We start from the raw sequence: 19061 nt of genomic DNA, 5'->3' as shown, positions 1-19061 counted from the left end.
CAGATGGCATAGATGAACACTGATATCCCTTGAACCACAACTTTATTAGAAAACAATGCCTCTACAAACCACATCACTCTTATATAACAAGACGAAATAGAATCCTACTCCCTCACTTTGGCAAAAGCCATTTCCTACAGGTTTGGGGAAAAAATAGTGGTTTTGCTATTTTAAGTTCATTAAAAATGAGATCCTTTCGATTAATTTTTTTTTAAGTTCAGCTGTATTCAAATGAGCTGTGGTACAAAAAAAATATTAGCACAGACTCTCTAATCAAAGCAACCAAAATCATTCTGAAAATAAAGAGGAAAAATAAATGGGGGTTTCATGGCATTTTTTCCCCCTAGAAACTACTGCAATTGGTTAAGGATTTCCAGTAGTTAATTAAAATGTTAGGAGCAAAATAGATATACTATACAAATTGTATCCATTCACATTCCAAGACCTTAATACTAAATTTTCAAAATGGAAGCTCTATTACTTCTAAAAATGAACCTAATGTTTTATTACAAGCGGTAAGTCTACACTGTTCTCCAATTACAATCCAATTAGTCCACCCTCACTGGCAAAGCTTTTAAGTTCAACACAAAAAATTAACAGTAATTAGCCTGAGGTATTTTAAATGTGGCTCTATAGTCTCAAATTTAATGACATCCCACCCCCACCCCCCAAATGGTCTTATTTCTATTTTAGTACCATGATCGATCTCTACAATATGGTCATAACTAAAATATCTAAAAACAATCCTTGGACCTTTTGAAATAGTTGATTACTCATCCACTTCTGTTAAAACAAGAGCCACACAGAGAGCACTGCCTGACCAGATCCAGCATCAAGTACTTAACCTTGTTTTGCAGTTTACCAAACTGTGGTAGAATAAAATACTGACTATCATACTTGTGGTGTACATAGGTCCAAATTTTTAAGCTTTTCATAAGATTGAGAAACAATTCCTATAATTTAACTTAGTATGCCTAATACATGTGAGGTAGTTAAGTAAACAGTACTACCCATTTTAATACACAGTAGACAGAACACATGGGTAAATATACTCATACTTTCAACAATAAAAATTGGAATTAACCATAGAGGCTTGGGACCCTCTCTTATTCTAACCAAAGAAAATAAAACTTAACTTTTTAAACTTTGTTTTAAAAAATTACATTATTTGTCTTAAGTTTCTTACACTTTCCTAGATGTAGTACACCCCTTCCAAAGTTGGCACAATATTGGGTATAATATTTAATTCAAGCTAGCGCTCTACTTCTGCCTGAATTAGTACAAAATTAAGACATTACCTTGTGAGAACTAAAATTATATTTGACATTTTTATTTTAGGCTGCAAAAACAAAAACAAGCAAGCAAGCAAACAAACAACAAAAAACTTCAAATGAACTTGTCAAATGATGAAAATTCATCCTTTCCAGGGAAGCGGAAGGTAGACCCTACCACAAAGAAAAGATGCTTAGTTAATGAAGGTTAAATTTAAAAGTACAGTTAATAAAGCTTAACTTCTGGAAATACTAGGTTTTATTCACTTCTCTGTGGTAATCAATAACCATACTACTGAGTTATGGGTTCTTTATAGTTAACTATGTTACCTAAAATGTAAAAATTCACTAATAATCTAAGTTTAATGGATGTGGTCACACTGGAAATTCTTAACCATAGACTTGTCTTCACAAGTTTGTGTTTGTTTTTTAAATGATGAGTTGTTTTAGTATAGGCACTGCATTTCTACAATATAACAAGGTAATGAAACACAAAGCTAGTGCAAGCAAATTTAAACCCACTTAACTACCAGCTGAAAAATTACTTTGGTTCTTCAGGAAAACAATTAGCAAAACAAAAAATCTGTTTCATTCAATAGTTCTGTTTATTTTCATAGCTGCAATCTAATAGTTACACGATAAAAATACCCTAGAAGAACCAAACTATGTAGCAGTGAATAAAAATGTGTGAGAGAATTTATGCATTCAACATACCTGGCAGAAAAACTAAAGTTAAAATGCTAGGTAGAGCAAACTTCTTGTTAAAATATCAATTCCTTTCCTTTAAAAAAAATTAAGAGTCTACCAAGAAATACAGAATCATAAGGCTGTGAGTAAGTAGTAGTTGTGTTTAGGCTATTACAGTGTAGGTTATCCTCAAGGCCACATACATCTGCTTCACTGCTGCTTGCACTCTGCTGGGTTTTGATCCTTCTGTTAAAGGAAAACAACAAGTCAATCTATCTTTTTCTACCTGCTTCAATTAATTTTTCATTAATAATTAACTACCACAATTATCACATCATCTCAATGTTCAAAATTTTTGCCAATTTAAAGAATGGATAGAGCAACAATGGCAAATTACTTATTCAAACATTAACACATCTTGAAAATGCTAAAACCCAGATTTTACATTGTAGAATGAACTCCATAAAATACGACACAGTGAGACATCTTAAACAATTAAATAACCAAGCAATTTGTTAGTCATGGTACCCATTATTTGTTCCTTTTTCTAGATCAGTAACTCAAAAATACTAATTCCATTTGTAATTTAGCTGCAAGGAGTTAATATCTGTTAGATTATTTTTAAACTTACTCTTTTGGGGGTATATTACTGCAGGTTTTTAATTATTTTTTATTTATTCATTTTAGAGAGATAGATAGATACAGACAGACAGATAGATAGAAATAAGGGGGGGGGGGGGAGCAGGAAGCATCAACTCCCATATGTGCCTTGACCGGGCAAGCCCAGGGTTTTGAACCGGCAACCTCAGTGTTCCAGGTCAACACTTGATCCATTGTGCCACCACAGGTCAGGCAGAATATTTTATTTTTAAATATCCTCTCTAACCTGCTCAATTGTTTCAAGTATCTTATTGGTACTTTATAGCATTTAGCAAATAAATAAATGTATTAAAGGGAAAACAAAATTTCAAATGAATCCTGATAAAATTACAGGGTATTTTGTGGGAAGATAACAGCCTTTCCTAACCCTGATATGACACATTCCACGAACAACAGACTGGGACTCAGAAATGAAGAAAGGTGGTTGGAAGAACTTAGCACACAGTCCTGCTCCCCTATTTCCAAGCACCCCTACAGTCAGATGATTTAAAAGCTGACCTTTTGTTTATAAGCTTCCCTCTGAAGGAAAAACCACCTAAAACCAGAAGATTTAAAATGCTCCTAAAAAAACCCCCAGAAAACACCATACATGATAACGTGCCATTAAAACAGAATCCTAGGGCTTATATAGGCTGAAAACTATGAAAAACACAAAGTCAGACCCAAAAATAAAATTGTGTACTATTGAAATGCCAATAAGGATTAAAAAACAATTGTGTATTTATTAGTCAATGGGCTAGACTTTAACAGACAAAAAAACTAAACTTTTTATTTAGATACACCAATTCTTAGTTAACCTGACTTTACTAGAAAGCAGCACTAATTTTGCTCACCTTTGCATCACTGTCTGCATCATTTTCCTCATCTTCTTCTTCCCCTTCCTATATTAAAGTTCAAAATGCATCCATGAAGTAGGTACACAGTAGCAAGAAATGGCTCATAACGTAGGGAGAATTTAATACAAACTACACTATAGATCAACAGAATTTCATGATTACAGTTTGGTGGCACTGCAATTTAATTTAAAAGCTTCTAATATGAAAAATTTCCCAACACAACTTGAGACATCCAGACAACTTTTATTGCAAAGATTTACTGCAGCCAACGTTGAAAAAGTTTACTGCAGCTTTTGACTTCTTCAAAGAGCTGATAACCCTGCAGCAGAACAGAATTATTTGAAATAAAAAAAAAAATGTTCTGAGTTTTGGAATTTATTTATTGAAACCTTATTACATACATTGTTTGGCTGTAGTTGCTAAAATCATATTTTTTCCAAAAATGTTTTTATCCCGTATCACAGAATGATTATAGCAAAGGAATACATAAGTCAATTTGCTTCTCAATGTGTTAAACAGAGAATTACTTGTTCATTTGGTAAACATTACCTCATCCGCTTCTTCACCTTCTTCATCATACTGAAAAAGAAAAAGGCCCAAGTTTGATTGTGCTAACAGACTTTCTGAGAACAGCATTATTTTACATCCATCATTGTACCCACTAATGTCAAAAGAGCCTGACCGGGCGGTGGAGCAGTGGATAGAGCGTCGAACTGGGACGCGGGGGACCCAGGTTCGAGACCCCGAGGTCGCCAGCTTGAGCGAGGGCTCATCTGGTTTGAGCAAAAGCTCACCAGCTTGAGCCCAAGGTCGCTGGCTCAAGCAAGGGGTTACCCGGTCTGCTGAAGGCCTGCGGTCAAAGCATATCAGAGAAAGCAATCAATGAACAATTAAGGTGTTGCAATGCGCAACGAAAAACTAATGATTGATGCTTCTCATCTCTCCATTCCTGTCTTGTCTGTCCCTGTCTATCCCTCTCTCTCTCTGACTCTCTGTCTCTGTAAAAAAAAATAATAATAATCTGAAAAGAAAAATACTGCCATCACATAATCCTAGTCTGAAAAACAATTGTGGATAAAGTAGGATCAGACAACTCTTAGTATAAATATAGCTTGCCTGTATTTATGTGTGGAACACACTGCACAAAAAGTCTATTTAAATTATTGCCATTTAGCAATAAGCACACCCACAAACCTTTAAGGGCAGCCTAATTTTACCTTAATCGTTACTTACTAGTCCTTGGGATAAAATCTCTATGCTTCCTAATATTATCTTAAGCGCTAAAAAGTCCTAGATATGTATGTTTTATTTGGTCAGAGACAAGAGCATAATAGCTTTTATAAAAATAAAAACTATAGCCTGACTAGGCGATGGCACAGTAGATAGAGCATCAGACTAGGATGTGGAAGACCCAAGTTTGAGACCTCAAGGTCATGGGCTTGAGGACAGGCTCATCTGGTTTGAACAAGGCTCACCAGCTTGTTCAAGGGGTTGAGCAAGGGGTCACTCGGTTTGCTGTAGGCCCCTGGTCAAGGCACATGAGACAGTAATCAATGAACAACTAAGGTGCTGCAACGAAGATGCTTCTCATCTCCCTTCCTGTCTGTCTGTTCCTACTGTCCCTCTCTCTGTCACAAAAAAATAAATAAAATTAAATAAAATAATAACTACAAAGAAGACCTATGTAAAACAATTTAGAAAAGTTATCTATAAGGACACCAGTAATAATCTCAATTGCATTATTCTGTATTGCTTTCTAAAAATTACATCTATTCATTAACCCTCTCACCAATTCTGACTATCATACCCTCCCCCATATGATTTTACTGAATTCATATTCACTCACATCATCATCATCATCTTCAATAGCTTCTCCAGTAAAGTACAACACTGATCTTGGGATTATACGCTCACGTAAAAAGTGACCAATTTCAAAGTCTGCAGCAAGGATAGCTTCAGCATCATCATCCTGTTTAAGAAAAACAACAGTATAAAACTTAGTAACTTTGTTATTTAATTTGCATATTCAAGACTCTTAGGTTTACATTATGAAGAAACTCCCAACTTTACTTTTAACTTCCTGTCACTTTTAAATTAGCTTAAGTGTGGTGTGATCAAATAGTCATTTACATGTTTCTAGTAACAAGAAAGTTAAGTCAACAGGCCAGGGTATGTATTCAGAGAAATTTCAGGAAGTAAAAATTAGAACAGGTTATTGCTTATGTTTTTTTTTAAACACTTCCACTTCCTTTTTTTTTTTTTTAATTTATTCATTTTTAGAGAGAGAGGAAAGAGAGAAGGGGGAAGGAGCAGGAAGCATCAACTCCCATATGTGCCTTGACCAGGCAAGCCCCGGGTTTTGAACCAGTGACCTCAGCGTTCCAGGTTGATGCTTTATGCACTGCGCCACCACAGGTCAGGCATTGCTTATGTTTTTACAGCTTCAAAGTAAAGTATAAATCAGCAGCTTGATCACTTCAATTTTCCTTTTAAAATATTAGTTACTGAAAACATCAAGTAGAATAACAGAATCTCAGGCTTTCATAAATACATTCTAGTTTCAATAAGAAAGAAAATGTGGTCTTGAAAACTTGAATCCCACAAAGCAACAACTGCCAAGTCTCAAAAGAAAACCTTTAGCTTTTCCGCATTTTTCGGTAAAAGCACTAAGAGCATTCTGAATGGCATTTTTTCAGATGCATGAAGGTCTTCCCCATGCAATGCAAGCCTGAGAACATAATGCTAGTGGCAACTAACCCAACTTCCCATTCTTGAAAACCAGTCCGTCAATTTCAAACAAGTAAACAATCCAATAAATAAGTAACAATTCAGCTTACCAGATCTCCACTCTCAGGAACTGCAAAATTGAGAAGAGAAAACCCAAATAAATAAAAAAATTAAACAAAGCTTATAATAAAACAACCATCAATAACCAAACTAAAACACTACTTACCTTCAGGAGGGGCAAAAAAATTAAAGAAAGAGTCATTGGAAACTGTTTTGGTCACAGTACGAACTGTCCCACGTCCCTTGTGTTTCTGCTTCTTTTTAATGGTTTTCAAAGTGACATTCTTCCCTTTTTTCCAATCTATCTGGCACCTTCCAAAACAAAGGAAAAAATTTTTCTGTCACAATACATTATTTTTAATTAGAAGGGAAGCTAAGATTTTTCTAAATAAATGATATGTTTAATTTCAAATCTTAGAGGACAAAATTGTTTCAAATGCTTTCTGTAGCAGTTTAAAGAGAAAAATTTTATTTTTAAACAATTCTTTTTTTCAATAAATATATTTACAAATTCACAATATAACCAATTTAAATGTACATTTCCTTTGGAAAAATATCTGTAATAGTCCATAAGCAAAGAAGAATTCTAGCAAAGTGGCTAAGTTCTCCGAAAACGTTATCCTCAGATGTTTGGAGGTAAACTGTGTGTGTATGTATGTATGTATCAAGCACACACACTAGGAAATACCAGTATCACAAATCTCAAAAACAGATATAACATTGTTAATATAGTAAAATTAAACTTACCCTGTACAACCCATAATTTCTGGTCCATCGAAAGAAAAAGGATCAGAATCATCTGGTTCTGACCTCATCCTATATGTCTTTGTCAACACCTCATTTGTGAAATGTTCATTGGGTTCAAAGTGAAATTCTAAAACAAAGCTCTTTAAAAAAAAAGTATAAGAACTAATTAAATTCCTACATTAATTTCAATGCTTTATAAAGAAAGCTTAATATTTTAATTTATAAACATAAAATTCTAAGTAATAATGTTTTTCCCATTCTGGGAAATGATCAGCTAAATCCCAATTATGTTAAAAAAAAAAGATGCACAAAATAAACTGAATAGAACTTAGTTCAGCATACATTACTGTTTAGTAACATGTTTATGAAACAGGTGAGGCGTACCTGAATAAACTGACTAAGTTCCCTCTTACTCCCTACATCCTCACAAAGAGGACTTTTAAATCTTAGTCAAGAACAGCAGTAGTCAACCTGGTCCCTACCACCCACTAGTGGGAGTTCCAGCTTTCATGGTGGGCGGTAGCGGAGCAACCAAAGTATAAATAAAATGATAGATTTAACTATAGTAAGTTGTTTTATAAAGATTTATTCTGCCAAACTTAGCAAAAATCCAACATAAAGTACTTGGTAAGTAATTATTATTATCTGCTTTAACTTGCTATAACTCTGCTTTATAAATTTTATAAAGTAATGTTACTTCCCTACTTTATAAATCACCATTACTGTGGAACCAGTGGGTAGTTAGAAAATTTTACTACTAACAGAGATACAAAAGTGAGTGGCATGTATAAGAGTTGACTACCCCTGGTCTAGAACATGAGCTTGACAGAGAAAAAGCCCAACCTTATACATGCCAATATAATAATCAATAGCCTATAGTGGCTTTGCCTATACTTTATATACATAATACTACTGATGGTTTTGGGGAGTCGCTGTTGGTTGAACTCTCATAATGGGGGAAGCAAGGGCTCTCTAACGTCTTGTTTTATGTAATTCCCAGACACATGCCTTTTATACAGAATAATGTGTTTCCTTGGTATTATTTTTTTAAATCATCTTTAATGCAGGATTAAGGACAGACTATATTCTAAAATAGTTAATGGGGAAAAGAATAAATGACGCATTACATTATCCCCATGCAAACACTAACTTCCTACCAACATTAAGTATACCAAGCATCACTTTTAATTCCTTCTCTCCCCCATCTCTACCTAACTCTTGAATGTCATATCTTTTTAGAAAGTTTCATCTATTTATCTTTAAATATCTAATGTTACAAAATTGAAAGTTATTTCAAAGTTTTTTACCATAGGCTGGCCAGCATCTGAGAACTTCACTTTAATATCTTTCAAGTGCTTCAGAATAGGTTCATCATGTTCCTTCAAATTAAAAAACATAAATAAAAATGAGTAATGTGGCATTTTAGGATAAGTGTTCTGTCACTGGACAATAAATACTTAGATGACTGATATTTTATGGTGAAGTCTTATATAGCAATGACTACATCATTATCCAGCCTGACTGGGCTGAAGAGTATGAAACCAAGTCTCAAATAGGCATGTTTACTTTAAAAAATGTATTCTTTTAAAATACAAATGTGCCCTGGAATAAGTGTTTCAGATTGAAAAGGTCTTTGAGAAAGACAACTGAAACAAGTCTCACACCGTACCTCCACACTAAGCATCGAAGACAGAAGGCAGAGCTATCAGAAAGCACCAGACAATAATGTGCAATTATCAAAGAGATCATTTCATTTTAAAAATGAATAATTTGGTTACATTAATCGAAACTGCAATTTTCCCTCTATAGATCACAACTTTTAAAAAGAAAGCAATCATTTTAAAAATGTCAACAATGAAGAGACACTTATATTTCAAAGGTTTACTCTGAGGTAAACTGGTATTTTTACAAATAATATTACCTGAACCATATCACTGAGCAAGTCAACATTCTTAAAAACAGTCAACCAAAATTCAGGAATTCCCTTGGGGTCTTGTTTTTCTTCATCCTTTTTCTCATCTTCAACCTTGGCCTTTTCTTTCAGCTCCTCCTTAATAAAAACAGCATATACTATTGAATACCTAGATTATATCACTTGATAAAATTTTATACATCCCCTTAACTTATATGCAGTGGAAGAAGTACAGAAACCAATAAACCCTTAATCAGTAATTATAACTTTCAGATCAATAGTTCTGGTTCAATTGTGTCAACACTGCTGTTAACCATACCAAACTTTACTTTTATAAATATTGCTATTACCATACTGCTCCCAAGAAGAACCCTAAGACCATGAGCTGTAGAAAGTTTTAGGAAAAAAAATTTTTAATTCATGAAAAAGAGTAACTTTTAAGCATAGTAAACAGGAAAAGCAAAAGAAATATAAACCTTATCCAATGTCTCACTCCTTGATGTTTTAAACCAAAATATTATATTCTCTTAATCAACATTAAAATGGCAATTCTGGAGGAACAGGACATGTAACATAGCACTGGATTCGTCTCTCAGCTCTGCCTTTACTAGTTGTGGGAATGTGCCTTAGAAGCCTTCACTTCTTCACTTGAGAAAAGGTAACAATCCTTTGCATGTTACCATGAAATTCAAAGGAAAAATTTATTTCCAAGGTATAAAATCACTAAATTAAAATGTTGATACCAACCGAAATTTCATCTTCCTCATCTGCTTTCCATTCACATTCTTCTTCTGTAGGTTCATAAATTGCATTAATGATCTCGAATCGCTAAAATGATTAAAAAAAAAGCTTACATAAAAACACTGATATCTAAGCTAAAAACTAGTTGTCATTAAGAACCCATAGATTTAATTAACGTATACCACAATTTAAATTGCTATTACTGAAAGTTTCCCAAATACATCTAAAAACTATTTTGCTGAGAGGTCTAAAGAAAGTTTGCTTCCAGAAATTTATTACCTTCTCCAGTTTTAGATAAATAAAATGTAGTAGAAAGCATTACCTTATCAAATAAAGGCTGATAGAGAACAGCATACTTTCTTTCAAGATCATGGACTTCCTCATAGAACTTGGCTTCTATATGTGCACATTTAACCTGAAGGTTTTTGAGGGCATTCACGCGTCTTTTAACTACCTTAGGCAAGCTGAAACGTTGGAAAACATGTTACATAACATCACAGTAAATATCAATGGAAATTATCATATAAAAATGGAAGCATAAAAGTTAGTGAATGATAAGTTTCCTATTTTAACCAAAAATATACTAACTCAAAGTAATTCAACTTTAAGAGATGTAAATACATGGACCTCTGAACTACAAAAAGTTCAAAAGTAGAAATTTAACCAGGTACAGTAAACCAACAGAAAAATGTAATCAGATTTTCAGATCTTTCATTGTACTGAAGTTCAACTTCTTACCATTGTTGGCATCTCAGCTGTAAAATATAGTCTATCTTACAAAGTTAAAAAGTCAGGGAATGACAATGCTAACTCTAAGTATAACAATGATAACCTGAATTTAACAACAACAAAAAAAAGAGTATCTCACCTCTACCAATTAGTAGTACCAGGGTTTATATCTATACTGGAGAAAAGGACATTACCCTAAACCCGTGGTCGGCAAACTCATTAGTCAACAGAGCCAAATATCAACAGTACAAGGATTGAAATTTCTTTTGAGAGCCAAATTTTTTAAACTTAAACTATATAGATAGATACATTGTTATTAACTTAATTAGGGTACTCCTAAGCTGGCCAAAGAGCCACACTCAAGGGGCCAAAGAGCCAAATGTGGCTCGCTAGCCACAGTTTGCCGACCACTGCCCTAAACCATTATTTTCTATTTTAGTCTCTATTTAATTTGGAATTTTAAATCACACTAAATAAGAACATATTCTATCAAAAGAGGACATGGGTTTTTAACTAACAGTTTTATGGAGATATAATTCATACACCATACAATTTACTATGGCGTATAGATTTTTAAAAGGTTATACATACCTAGTTTGTGAGTCACATAAAGAATGCTTATACTTACGAACCTCTCTACCTCCCAAAATATGTTTACACTAAAAATTTACCTAATTTTAGGAAACCCGTGCAACAGGTTAGAATTTCCTGCCATAAAGAGATTGTTTTAATTCAAGTAATTAACTTACATAACCGCAACCTTAGTTAAGATAATCAGAAGTAAAGTAAATAAATAAAAATATATCAAGGCCCTGGCCAATTGGCTCAGTGGTAGAACGTCGGCCTGGCATGTGGAAGTTCCAGGTTTGATTCCTGGCCAGGGCACACAGAAGCGCCTACTTGCTTCTCCACCCTCCACCCCCCTCTCTCTTCCCCTCTTGCAGCCAAGGCTCCACTGGAGCAAAGTTGGCCAGGTTGCTAAGGATGGCTCTATGGCCTCTGCCTCAGGCGCTAGAATGGCTCAATTGCAGCGGAGCAACACCCCAGATGGGCATAGCATTGCCCCCTGGTGGGCTTGCCGGGTGGATCCCGGTCGGGTGCATATGGGAGTCTGTCTGACTGCCTCCCCCGCTTCTCATTTCAGAGGAAAATAAAAAATCAACTTTTTATTTCTTAAATAAAAAGCTTCATGTTGTCAATTGGTGGCTGGCCTCTACCCCCACTCTCATTTAAAAAACCAACCCTAGAAACTTTATAACCAAGAAGGAACAACTATTTTAGAGTGTGCACATGTCTATGAACATATACCACATGTGTGTATATGTACTCATACACAAGTACACCACAAGCAACTTCTGAGTAAGACTGGGGCTGCTCTAACTGGTAGAGGGTGAGCTGCCACCTGGGGAGGGAACATCCTGGGGTGACCAGAGAGGAGGCAGTGAGGACAGGCTGGAGGAAAGCCTTCTAAGTTCTGTGCTTACCTTGCAACACTCACTGCCTTTCCCTTCACCCTCCACAGAGCCAGTGCTAGTAGGGTTCCTAAGATAACATGAAGTTGATGAAAACTGGACTGGTTCAGAAACCAAAGCATTGATTCCTTCACCTGCTCTAATCCAGGTACAATGGATTACAACCAGGAGGCTGCCTCCTCCCAGAGCAGCGCAGCCTAAACAATTTTTAGAATAGTCAGCAAACCTTGAATCTGAGGTGACTGGAACTCTACTGAGGCTCATCCCATCCCCTCCTCCTTAAACACCACAGGATTGTCACAAACTAAGTCTGATCTTCATTCCTCCCTCAATACTTGTTACTGGAGTAACTCTCATAGCCCAGTATCCCTAAACTCTAAGTCCACAATAATTAGACACTTGACAATTTCTATGAAAGACAATAATAGACAATTTCTATGAAAGGCAATAATTAGACAATTTCTATAAAATAATGAAATACTTATCATCTGAAGCAGCTTTATTAAATTAAGAATTTCAACAGAATACAAATATACTTAGAGATGAGTGAAGATATTAATGAGACAAGACCAAGAAATTTAAAATAAGGTAGAAATATATTTTTAAAATACAGTAATAAAAATGACCAACAAACAGACTAAACAGGACAGGTTCAAAAGAGAAAGGCCAGGACTTGGAAAAGCTCTCCAAATAGAAGACAGCAAAGCCATGAGATATGGACGACTAATTTAACAATAGTTGAAAGTCAGAGAGTGAATATCTAAAGTATATAATAAGAATTTCTCAAAGTTAAAGCAATATGAAAATTCTTACTCTAATTCCTGACATGTTAATGGCATTTATGAATATCAAAGACAAATGAAAATTCTAAGACTTCAATGAAGAAAACAGATAACTACAAAAGAAAAATAATCAGAAAATCAGGCTTCAAAAGAAAACACTGTACATATACAAGATGTATTTAAGATAACTGAGTTTTAAACTTACAATTTTATAGCCAAACTTATTCAGATATGAAGACAAAATAAAAATTGTATGAGGTGAATCAGGCTTCAAAAAGTATGCCACAGGTACTCGGTGTATTCATTAAATATAATGTATAAAATAAATAATTATTTACTGCTTTTTAGAGAGAGAAGAAACTGAGAAAGAGAAACAATAACTCATTGTTACACTTATTTATGCCATTATTGGTTGATTCTCTGTATGTGCCCTCACGACGGATGGAACCCACAATCTCAACTGGCTGGATGACGTTAACCAACTGACCTACCTGGCCAGAGCCAAAAATAACTTTTGAGTAAGTTAAAAATTATTCAGGAAAGGTCATCGATAAGATATAGGTCGGGAGTCGGGAACCTATGGCTCGCGAGCCAGATGTGGCTCTTTGATGGCTTCATCAGGCTCCCAGACAAATCTTTAATAAAAAAAATGTTAAAAATATAAAACATTCTCATGTATTACAATCCATTCATTTCCTACCACTCATGTTCATGGTTGTAGGTGGCTGGAGCCAATCATAGCTGTCCTCCAGACAAAACCAAATTTTTATTGGATAATGCATAACGTACACAGGTCATTGTAAGGTCAGGAAGTAAACTTCCCTCCTTTTAATCAAGTAGTCAGCTAGATAATTGCAGAAACCCTTTTGACAAAGAAGATGGCTAAAAGAAAAAAAGATGAGGAGTATTGTACTTTTCAGCAGGAATGAACAGAGGAATTCGCTTTTGTGTAGAGAGCAGGTTCTGCAGTGTCGAATATGCAATGATAAAAGTGCATCGATGAAATGGTCAAATATAAAGCGGCACTTTGACACACACAATACTACGTTTGCATCGAAATATCCAGCAGGGGACAGCAGGAAGAAAGCATGTCAAGAACTACTGTGCAGAGTGCAAGCTAGTCAGCAGCAACTCCGTGTTTGGACCTAACAAGGTGACTGGAATTCGGCTAGCTTTGCTGGTGCTTTAGCAATTGTGAGAAACGGAAAGCCATTCACAGATGGGGAGTATGCCAAGACATTCATGCTTGATGTTGCCAATGAATTTTTTGACGACTTTTCGAATAAAGACAAGATAATCAAACGAATAAAAGACATGCCTCTGTCGGCAAGAACTGTTCACAATCGTACCATCATGATGGCAAATCAAATTGAGGCAACACAAGTGAAGGACATAAATGCAGCACCATTCTTTTCTCTCGCTTTTGATGAGTCAACAGACGTAAGCCATTTATTCCAGTTCTGCGTGATTGCAAGGCATGCTGTTGGTGACACATTACGTGAGGAAAGTCTTGCTGTTTTGCCTATGAAAGAGACAAGAGGGGAGGATTTATTCAAGTCTTTCACTGAGTTCGCTAAAGAAAAAAATCTACCGATGGATAAACTTATTTTGGTGTGGACTGATGGTGCTCTGTGCATGGTGGGGAAAAACAGGATTCGTAGCGCTTCTTCGTGAACATGAAATGAGACCCATCCTAAGTTTTCATTGCATCCTACATCAGGAGGCGCTTTGTGCTCAGATGTGTGGCGAGCAGCTTGGTGAGGTGATGTCAGTGGTCATTCGGAAGGTCAACTTTATTGTTGCCCGAGCTTTAAATGATCGCCAGTTAAAAATACTGCTGGATGAAGTTGGGAATAATTATCCTGGTCTGCTTCTGCACAGCAATGTGCATTGGTTGTCAAGAGGGAAGGTGCTCTGCTGTTTCGCGGCTTGTTGAGCAAAATTCAGACTTTTCTTGAAATGAAAAATATCGAGCTTCCTGAGTTAGCTAACACTGAGTGGTTCCTGAAGTTCTACTATCGCGTGGACATGATTGAACATCTGAACCAGCTCAATGTGAAAATGCAAGGCATTGGAAATATGGTCTTATCCCTTCAACAAGCAGTGTTGCATTTGAAAACAAGCTGGAACTCTTCATTGCCAACACTGAAACAGGTAATTTACTACACTTTGAAAAACTGGGAGAGTTTAAAGATGCATGCACAGCAAGTGACTCTGCTCAACATCTTGATCTCCAGCAGCTAGCGGGCTTCACATCTAATTTCCTGCAGTCAGTCAAAGCGCACTTTGGAGAATTTCATGAGCGTACTTGTCCTTTAAGTTCATCACCCATCCACATGAGTGTGGAGTGGACAGCGCCAACCTGAGTTACATCCCCAGTGTCTCTGTCAAGAGATTTTGAGCTACAAGCTGCTGACCTGAAGGCCTCAGACATGTGGATGAATAAGTTCAAGTCACTGAATGAAGATTTGGAAAGACTTGCACAACAGCAATCAGAGTTGGCAAGCACACACAAGTGGGGAGAAATGAAAAAAACTTCAACCCGCAGACCAGCTGATTGTCAAAACTTGGAACGCACTTCCCGTCACATACCACACACTGCAGTGTGTCAGTATTGCTGTACTGACAATGTTTGGCTCTACGTATGCATGTAAGCAGTCTTTCTCACATCTAAAGAACGTTAAGACCAACCTACGATCACGATCACGTTTAATGGATGGAAGTCTCAACGCTTGCATGAAGCTTAACCTCACCATGTATCAACCAGACTACAAAGCCATCAGCTAAACCATGCAGCACCAGAAGTTGCATTAATGGTAAGAAGTACTTTATTCATCATTGGTTAGCAACAGTATAACAACGTTATTAAAAAGAATTCAGAGACTTATTGTACTTTAAAAGTGTTGGTCTTACATAAAATGCACACATTTACTTGTATTTAGTGTTAAAGATATTGTATGGCTCTCACAGAATTACATTTTAAAATATGTGGCGTTCATGGCTCTCTCAGCCAAAAAGGTTCGCGACCCCTGGTGTAGGTAGTTAAATACCTTGGTAAATTTTATTGTTGCCTTGAAAGAAAGAGACAGACAACAAGAGAAGTTATTTATAAATATAGATATTGGTAAATTTAAAAAATCAGCAAGGGTAAATAAACTTTGGTCTTAGGTAATGAGCCACTTTACCTTAATAATGACAGAAAAAAGAATGCATTTATTTTGAAACCAGATGTCAACTCAATCTATTCAATAGAAAGCAGAAAAGGAGAACCAAATATAAATTTAAAAATAAGAAATATGGTAGCAATTTAGTCCCAAAACATTACCATATTATCACTTTAAAGAAATAAAGAGTTGTGGCCCTGGCCGGCTGGCTCAGTGGTAGAGCGTCGGCCAGGCGTGCACAAGTCCCGGGTTCGATTCCCTGCCAGGGCACACAGGAGAAGTGCCCATCTGCTTCTCCACCCCTCCCCCTCTCCTTCCTCTCTGTCTCTCTCTTCCCCTCCCGCAGCGAGGCTCCATAGGAGCAAGGATGGCCCGGGCGCTGGGGATGGTTCCTTGGCCTCTGCCCCAGGCTCTAGAGTGGCTCTGGTCGCGACATAGCGACGCCCCAGAGGGGCAGAGCATCGCCCCCTGGTGGGCAGAGCGTCCGTGCCGGGTGGATCCCGGTCGGCCGCATGCGGGAGTCTGTCCGACTGTCTATCCCCGTTTCCAGCTTCGGAAAAATACAAAAAAAAACACCCCAAAACAAAAAAACAAACAAACAAAAAAAGAAATAAATAATTGTAATCAAAGAACCAAACATTCACATAAGAGTAAGATACAAGGATGAAAAAATACATGACAGGTAAAGAAAACCCCAAAGAAAGCCATCTTAATATCAGACAAGACAATTTATGACACAAGCCAAAACTGATGGATTTACAGGGATAGACAGATAAATTAAGTATAGAGTGTTAACGCATCCTTCCCAGACACTGTTAGATGAAGCAGACAATAATGAGAAGGAGAACCCGAACAACACAATGAATAAGCTTGGGCTATTAAATTTCAGCATATAGATCTTAACACTGAACATTCACAAAACATTTATAAACACAGAATGTTAAGCCACAAAGACAAAATTAATCTTTTTATAAAAATCAAATGAACTAAGTATTCAATTAAGAAAGTGAAAAGAGGTATTGGAAAATTGGAAATAAAAATGAAATAACATTAAAGCCAGAGAAAGAGCAGCAATTAACAACAAAAAAATATGCAAATAAAAAATCAAAAGCTGGTTCTAAAAAACATTTATTAAAATTGAGACAACTGGCAAAACTAATAAACATGCAAAACACAGAATACAAAGAGAAAATGATCACAGATTTAAAAAAATACCATGAATCATAATCAATTTGAAGCCCAGTAAAATGCATACATTTTTATCTACTGATGAGGAGAGATTTGTTATTCCACTTATTTATGCATTCATTGGTTGATTCTTCTATGTGACCTGACTGGAAATCAAACCTGCAACCTTCACTCATCGGGAAAACCCTCTAACCAATTAGGCTACCAGGTTAGGGTCAAAATGTATACATACATTTTTAGAATATAAACTTTGAGCCTGACAAGGCAGCGGGGTGCAGTGGATAGAGTGTCAGACTGGGACACAGAGGTTCGAAACCCCAAGGTTGCCGGGTTGAGTGTGGGCTCATTCAGCTTGAGCACAGCTCACCACCTTGAGTGAGGGGTCTCTGGATTGAGCAAGGGGTCACTCACTCTGCTGTAGCCCCCCCCACCCCGTCAAAGCACGTATGAGAAAGCAATCACTGAGCAACAAAGGAGCTGCAACGAAGAATTGATGCTTCTTATCTCTCCCCCTTCCTGTCTGTACATCTCTCTGTAGCAAAAAAATAAAGAAAATAAAAGAATATACACTTTGAAACTGGACAAGAGAACTTGAAGAGGCCAATTAATAGGTTTAAAAAAAAAAAAAACGGAGGAAAAATTCCCCAGGACTACTTCTTCTCTCAATTTTTAGAAGAGTTCTACTGACTGTTCAAGAAACAGTTCTTACCTTACACAAGTCATTCCAGAAAGTAAAAGCAGCCGTGTTCATTTCATTAGGCAATTAAAGTCCTGACTCGAGTCATCCAGGGGATAGAATTACCACCCCTGAAAGCTTTTAATTGTATATACATACATGCACACATGTATACATATGCTCATTTCACTAGTAAGGACCCAGAGTAAGACATTAACTACCCAACTCAATGGCGTAACACATCATGATTAAGCTTATTCCAAGAATGCAAGGTTAGTTTGATATCTAACCTATGTATTTCCCAAAATATACATTTAATATGTAGTTAATAGATTCAAAAAAAGTCAGTAGACCATGTAAATTAACATAGAAAGAAACGGTCATAAAAAATCATAAAGACAAATTTAATGGATATTTTATATTCGTTCTTGGTGAAGACGGGAAATATGACAAAGATGCCCATTTTAACTAACGTTTACCATAATACATAAGCCCTGGCCACTGTTATAAAGAAAAAAAAATAAACATGCAGTATAGTGTAGTGTGGAAGATTAGAGCTAAAACTGCCATTGTTTGCAGATAAGACCTTTTGCCCATGGGATAAAATATACAACAAATTACTGAAAGTGTACACAATTTCTAGATTCAAAATGAACTTAAAAAAAAATCAATAGCCTTCCTCTATATCAAGAACAACCAACCGCAAAATATATTAAAAAATTAAGATACTATTCACAACAGCAACACAACTAAGGTATTCAGGTATTAACTGAAATTAATTTCAGAAACTCTGAAATTAAAGACACAGAATACAATCTGTATAAATATAAGCATATGAACAAAACAATTTAATATTAAAAAGATATGATTCTCTAACATGTTCATATCTATCTGTTTATTCAATGCAATCACTATTAAATCTTATTTTTTTTTAAAGAACCCCAAATAAACTATCAACCATACGTAACAATAAAGGTCTACAGATGGTTACTGGGCAGTGGGGGGAGAGGGGGAGGTAAGGGGTAGTAGAAGAACACAACCTACCTTACCAGATATGAAAACATACTATATAAAGCCATAGTAATTAAGAGTGACAATGACAAAAGAAACAAACAAAAAAAAAAAGATCAGTAAAACAGCAGAGTTCTGCTCAAAGATAACAGAAGTGTTTATAAGAAAGTGATACACAATTAAAATGGTACCACAAATAAATGAAGGAAAATGAACTGTTTAAAGTGTTATGAAAACTAGCTCACGAATAAACAAAGAAAAGGGAGAGAGGGAAGGAGGGAAGGAGGGAAGAACTGGATGAATATACACACCAAATACAAAGGTGTACTCTAGAGATTAAAGACCTAAAGGTAAAAGGTAAAACCAGTCAAAAGAAAACAGAAAGGAACTAGGAAGGA

At 35.9% G+C, this 19061-nt stretch overlaps 1 protein-coding gene across 4 annotated transcripts in view; it reads right to left on the bottom strand.

Annotated features, from left to right (window-relative positions):
* Window positions 1-347: 347 nt before the first annotated feature.
* Window positions 348-19061, bottom strand: part of NAP1L1 (nucleosome assembly protein 1 like 1) — a 36161-nt gene continuing 17447 nt past the window's right edge. For 3 of the 4 annotated variants that reach the window (XM_066368527.1, XM_066368529.1, XM_066368525.1), the window contains 11 exons: window positions 9964-10105; window positions 9648-9728; window positions 8910-9038; window positions 8296-8367; window positions 6989-7128; window positions 6408-6553; window positions 6292-6311; window positions 5301-5423; window positions 4004-4033; window positions 3452-3499; window positions 1854-2204 (listed from right to left, as the gene is read on the bottom strand). In XM_066368527.1, the coding sequence (XP_066224624.1) occupies window positions 2169-2204; window positions 3452-3499; window positions 4004-4033; window positions 5301-5423; window positions 6292-6311; window positions 6408-6553; window positions 6989-7128; window positions 8296-8367; window positions 8910-9038; window positions 9648-9728; window positions 9964-10105 (967 nt within the window). In that variant the 3' untranslated portion in view covers window positions 1854-2168. Of the gene's footprint in view, window positions 1446-1853; window positions 2205-3451; window positions 3500-4003; window positions 4034-5300; window positions 5424-6291; window positions 6312-6407; window positions 6554-6988; window positions 7129-8295; window positions 8368-8909; window positions 9039-9647; window positions 9729-9963; window positions 10106-19061 lie in introns of those variants that run through there. The other variant, XM_066368526.1, reaches the window with a different exon arrangement.

This window comes from Saccopteryx leptura, chromosome 2 (genome assembly GCF_036850995.1).
Source record: "Saccopteryx leptura isolate mSacLep1 chromosome 2, mSacLep1_pri_phased_curated, whole genome shotgun sequence".
Lineage (NCBI taxonomy): Eukaryota > Metazoa > Chordata > Mammalia > Chiroptera > Emballonuridae > Saccopteryx > Saccopteryx leptura.
Note: the sequence above shows the minus strand (reverse complement) of the source record. Positions and strands in the feature narration are given on the sequence as shown.